Below are 5,968 nucleotides of genomic sequence, written 5' to 3'. Positions count from 1 at the left end.
TAATTTTGCTCCTGCTTAATTCTAGCTGATTCCCTTGGCCCTTTGATCCCAGACAAGCACAATGTCACCTGGCTACCTCTTGCTTGTCAAGTGATCACAGTCCACAATTGAGGACTCTCTTGGATTTAGTACGGCAGGATCATGCCTTTGTTTCTCTCCCAAATGGACCTTTGGCTTGGTAAGGGGAGTCCTCAGAAACCCAGTGCATCTGGTGTGTGGAGGTGGTCGAATGAGGTTGCCTTTTCCCAAGCTGTCATTACCCATTCCATTAGGTGGAGCCAGGCTGGTGGCATACACGTGACACACAGAAGCCTGCATTACAACTCCGTATTTCTCAAGTTATTTTGGTTAACTGCCATCATGACTGGAACTAGAACTGTCCCTTCCATATGATCAGAGCCACCCCGTTTCTGGAATGGTTAAGAGAACAGTTCCTGTTACTCGAGTTCCTAAGCAGGTTGATCAGACTGCTTCCATGGGGTTTCCTCGGCCTCAGGAGAGCCAGGACTGAAAGGCAGAGGACATTGCTGCTGGCAGCACTTTACTCCAGGCTATGATTCAACCAAAGGTCTTAACTTCCTAATGGCGTCTCCAAGTTTAAAAGTCTAGGGATAAACCTATTTGTCTTCTACTTGTATTACGCATTGTGCACCCTGAAGTATAAACCACTAAAGAAACTGCAGATCAAGACCTTCCAACATGGAAGACACAGAGAGATATCCAGTTTGGATACTGCCAGTTTGCTGCATCTCTAAGACATGTTATCTTTCCTCCACAGTTACACAATGCCTCCTCGTCTCTTTCTTGCTCTAAAGATTGGGACTGCCCCACAAGTTCAAAGTCCAATCAGGTGCTGGAACTCAGGCTGAAGGGAAGAGAATCAGGAAAGGTGCTCTTCATGAAATCCAGACGGAAGTTTTCCTTAAGCCTTTTAATCCCACCCACTTTGGACTCACACAGGAAGTGATTACTACAGAGCTTGTCTATGGGTCCCAGGATGAGGGGTGCTTTCTTTCCCATCTAATATAAATTATTTTCTTGGCACTAGCTCAGCTCTCAGCAGATGTTGTCTATTTAGGCAGCACTTGAATGTGGCTGTTAATATAAATTTCTGCTTTACTATTTCCACAGCACCCCTCAACAGGGTGCTATTATACAATATTACAGATGAAAAAGTAGGAGGTTCTTAGTAACTTGGAAAATTCTCCCAAACTTCTTGATCTTCTTCATCAAACTGTATTGATGTTTTCCAGAAATGTGCTTATCAAATTTGGGTCTATATTCTGGTGTATACTTCTTGTCTGTCTTACTGTATTGGAGGAAGGATGAGGTGAGAAAATAACAAACCTATTATTACTTAGTGTCTTTAAGAGGCAAACTTTGTGGGGGCTGATTTTGTTTTCCCAAAAACAGTATCACTAAAATATAGGCAAGGGCTCATTAGGGCTCACTGGCCCCAAAATAAGACTTTTTTTTTTTTTCCATACCATCCTCATCCAACTGTAGTAAGCTATAAAGTTTGCCCTTGCAGATGCATTTCTTTGCATCGGCTAAATGGTTTTAGTGGCATGGCCCGTACAACCAAGTAAATACTACTTAATAGAAAGGAGACTGGAACTCAAGAAGATAAGCTGCAGAAATCTCTTAATTAAGAACTGCAAATTATATGTATTTTTAAGAGACAGAGTCTTGCTCTATTGCCCAGGCTGGAGAGCAGTGGTGCCACTTTGGCTCACCGCAACCCCCACCTTCCAGTTTCAAGAGATTCTGGTGCCTCAGCCTGAAGCAGCTGGGACTACAGGTGCGCACCGGCTAATTTTTTGCATTTTTAGTAGACATGGAGTTTCACCATGTTGGCCTGGCTGGTCTCAAACTCCCAGCCTCAAGTGATCTGCCCGCCTTGGCCTCCCAAAGTGCTGGGATTATAGGCATGAGACACCGTGGCTGGTGGTTATTTCTTACACCACTATCACCCCTGGTCATTGTCATCTGTGGCTCTGGTTCACTTTGGTTAAACACATACCAAAATCATGATGTAGTGAAAGAAATTTCCTGGCTGGAATCTCTGGGCTGACACCCTGTCACTTTCTAGCACTCTTGGGAAATTAACCTGAGGCCCAGTGTTTTCCATCTGTAAGGCAGTGATACCATCAACCTACACTTGCAGGGAAGTGCCTGTGACTAAATATGCTTTATGTCGCAAGACTATTACAGTATCTGGTACTTAGGGATAGACTTGGCAACTCAGTAACAACTGATAAGAACACAGAAAAGAACTCTATGTTCTAATACTGTTAAACTTCATACTCTTTAACAACATTTAATACTACAATCTGATAAATTCTTTGACAACTTTTACTTGCTTTGCCATGACTAGTGGCTCTGGCTGAATTTCTACTCCTGCTTCTATTCTTAAATCAGTAGATGAAAAACACAAGCTACAAATAACAAAGGTTCTCTAGCACTGGATATAAGAAAGGTTCTCCTCTAAGCGCTGCGTTTAACAGCTGAAGCTAATCCGAAGGAATATATGCAGAATGAGAACTCCAATTAAGAAAGACAAAATGTCTATTTTACTTGCTTAGATTTGGGAGCATAATTGCTCGCAAAGATTCATAGATTTCTTTTTTATTGTTAAGCTGCAACGTACATGGTTTAATACAACAACAAAAAAGTTTAATCAAGTGAAACGTAATAAACTGAACAATAAACACTCAAAACATTTTCCATTGGAAACATGTAAAGACAATATGAGGTTTTGTTACCATCTTACTGCAATTTTCTTATGTGTTACTAGTCTACATACCCGATGTTTTCTGTAATCATGCAGATGTGAATGGAAGTTTGAATGATTAAATAAATGAAAAGTCCGTTTACTGCAGGGAATCATTTCACAAGGCAGCCAAACCGGGTTTAGAGAACAAAACTATTCAAGAAATTCTCCACGTATTTAGGTTCATTTTAGAATCCATGAACCTTAAGCTGTTCCTCCTTGACAATGCCAACCTGTAAAATAAAATCTAATTTAGCAAAATAATTCTGAGAAACATAAAAATTCATTAAGAAAACATGGAAGAGTAATTAAAAAGAATCACTATCAACAGCTTACTGCAACACTGTTGTCTGTGGCATGCACTGCTGATAGCCAACAATTCAACACGTATTTGAATACTTTACATGCCAAGAAATATCCTGTGTGTGTATATACAGAAATGATCGAATACTCTAATGACAAAATAAACCAGATAAAGGTCTTTGCTTTCCAAGTAACTACCATGTCTTTATTTTACCTAATTTCCTTCATTCGTATGATTTTTTACTTAGTAGAAAACAAATCATGTTGCCTTTAAATACAATTTTAAAAGCAATCTCAAGGTTACACATAAAGCACCCAATCACTCACCTCCAAGAGAAACTGGCAGATGTTTTTTCTTTGGTCACCTTGAAGCTGAATAACCTCTCCGTATTCAGGATGTTCAATCACAGTACCATTACAGGCAAATTTCTGGAAAAGTGCATAAATATACAACAAAATTTAGTCAACTACTATGAGGTTTTATTTCACCGTATGAACAGAATTAACCATTTCAGTAAGCTAGATCATATTTAGAGAAACAGATTTTGTCTTCTATAATCCACAATCCTTCCAAATTAATTTGTAAACCAAGAAATGATTTTATGTGTAACATCAAGAACTAAATATTTCACATTTAAATTTATTTAAAAGCAACGCGAATCTTCTTTTAAAATGAGAGACCACACTGGGAGAATAACTAAATATTTACATGTTAATTACAAAAATGAGAACAACTTTCTTGGTCTAGTCATTTTCATCCACGCCGATATAAAGGTGTGAATCATAATCCAGTTCAGAGGTGTGCATCAGTAACTCTAATCCTTTCTTCCTAATCCCTTTACCTTTTTGAAAGCTTTCACAAGTTTCTTTTTGTCATAATCATCTGCAATGCCCTGAACAGTAGTCAGTGTCTTTCTGCCGTTCCGTTGCTGGATTCTTATATGAATGTAATCCTCAGTCCCTGCCGGGAGTAAGTCGTCACCCTTAGTTGCATCAGCAAAGGGGTCTGCGAATGGATTAAAAAAAAAAATCCAAAGTAGAAAAATATTTTTTAAGAAGTACTTTCCAGAAATACATTATACTACCAATCCAGACAGTCATCAATGAAGGTTCTAGTGCCTTTGCTGTTTTTGCCGGTAGGAATGGAGATGCGGGTGGAGTATTAATAAAACCCCCAAGATACTCTCACAAAAAGAGAAACATTTGAACAGCTATGTCCATTGCAGAAAAACGCTGTTATAGATAGATAATGTTATCGTTGAATATGGTCCTCTAATGAGAAAAAGGAGATTTAGAAAACCTTAATATTGTAGCCGCTATAAAAATGTGCGTCATCTCGATTACATTCTGATGAAAACATAAACATTCGAATACGCCCACCTTAATCATTTAACCGTAACTGTGCCTTGCCAAAAAAAAAAAAAGTAGATTACATATATATCAAGAGGCGTAATTTTACAAATTGCTACGCAAGCAGAGAAGACTGAACCACTGGCCAGTGACAGATCAGAGGCCTGCATCCGCATCTTTCCCTAAGTGCCCCCAGGAGCTGCCAGAGAACGGGCGCCGATCCCTGATTCCCCTGGCCCGGCATACCCTTTGCAAGTAGCAGGGCCGATCTAGGAGTCCACGAAATAGGGTAGCCAAGGTTTCAAGGGGCAGAAGCGGAGGCGACAGCCGGGTCAAGGACGGGGCAGGGGGTGGCGCAGGGCCCGCGGCCGGGGCTCCGAGAGGAGGGCTCGGAGTCCGGCGCTGTCCTCGGGGAAGGGGTCGCCAGGGGCCCCGTCGCCATTTTCTGGGCGCCGAGACAAAGCCCCACTAGGGGTGCGGGAAGGGCAGAAAGAGGGCCCCTAGGGGCGGTGGCCAGGCGGGCAAAAGGCCGAGATGCGCGCGGGGCAAGGGAGGGAGGCGGCGGCGACGGGATCTTACCGAAAGATTGGAGGTTCTGGATAGTGGACATGCGATACTAGTGTGAGGCCGGTGAGGGGATAAAATTCCTGCGGGGCCCGCCCGGATCACCTTGTTAGGAGGCTGTAGTGGCGAGAAAACGGAAATAAATAAGAAAACGCTTCACCCTGGGGTTGGGATTAGGCTGGAGTGGCGGCGGCGGAAGCCGGGAGGAGGCAGGAAGAGGCGAAGGAGGAGGCGGAGGAAGAGGCGGCGGCGACAGATGCGAGGGCGCGAGAGAAGAGGCGGCGCTGCGGCTTCTCGCACAAAATGGCCGATGGAGACTATTTAGCCGCGCCCGCGGCCCCTCCCACGTGACCCTCCCGCGCCGAGCATCCTGGGACTTGTAGTTTTCTGGAGGCAGCAGAGCCCGGAAAGCCTGAGGCCGGGGGCGGCCGAGACCGCAATTCCCGTCACGGAGTGCGCCCTCTAGCGCGGGGCGGAAGACCCGCGAAGTGTTCAAGCGGCCGCAGAGCGGCCGAGAGTTCGCAAGGCTGGGGCTCTCTTCCCAGAGAGCTCGTAGGGGAGGACCGTCAAGGGACTCAAGCGTCTCTCTTGACTCCCCTTCTCTCGCTGTGCAGTGGCGGCGCCGAGGGGTCGACGCTCAGGGCTAATCTCTATGAGTCACCCTCGAGGCCCCGGGTAATGTAAGTAAAATCGGGGTGCAGGAACAAAACAAGTCCCCTTGCTCCGGCTTTCAACTCATTGGCCCCCCCTCAGCAACTACCTGCATTGAAATTCCAACCCCAGTTGCAGGAGCGGTGTTAGTCTCAACCAATGCTGGAGATGGGAGCCTCTCTTTCCGGGATTGGACGGACCTCCGATTCCCTAGCACGGTGGATCTCAGACTCAAGCGTGTGTCTCTGGAGGGCTTGAGAAAACACTGATAGACCCCAAAGTTTCTGTTTCAGGAAGTCTAGGGTGTGACCTGAAAATCTGCAATTC

General features: G+C 44.4%; 1 protein-coding gene across 1 annotated transcript; it reads right to left on the bottom strand.

The window, feature by feature from the left end:
* Positions 1–2,569: 2,569 nt before the first annotated feature.
* On the bottom strand, positions 2,570–5,511 carry EIF1B (eukaryotic translation initiation factor 1B). The gene is made up of 4 exons (XM_003826067.5): positions 5,006–5,511; positions 3,919–4,082; positions 3,404–3,505; positions 2,570–3,006 (listed from the first exon to the last, which is right to left on the bottom strand). Exons 1-4 carry the CDS (start codon positions 5,034–5,036, stop codon positions 2,962–2,964), a joined length of 342 nt encoding a protein of 113 aa, XP_003826115.1. The 5' UTR covers positions 5,037–5,511; the 3' UTR covers positions 2,570–2,961.
* Between the last annotated feature and the right edge of the window lie 457 nt (positions 5,512–5,968).

This window comes from Pan paniscus, chromosome 2 (assembly GCF_029289425.2).
Source record: "Pan paniscus chromosome 2, NHGRI_mPanPan1-v2.0_pri, whole genome shotgun sequence".
NCBI classification, from domain to species: domain Eukaryota; kingdom Metazoa; phylum Chordata; class Mammalia; order Primates; family Hominidae; genus Pan; species Pan paniscus.
This window is presented reverse-complemented; position numbering and strand designations above follow the sequence as displayed.

Coding starts and splice junctions, on each gene's coding strand:
- EIF1B (XM_003826067.5), bottom strand. CDS start 5,036: ATGTCCACTATCCAGAACCTCCAATCTTTCG. Junction 4,083..5,005: donor CCAGAACCTCCAATCTTTCG/GTAAGATCCCGT, acceptor ATCCATTCGCAG/ACCCCTTTGCTGATGCAACT. Junction 3,506..3,918: donor TTGTGAAAGCTTTCAAAAAG/GTAAAGGGATTA, acceptor GCACTTTTCCAG/AAATTTGCCTGTAATGGTAC.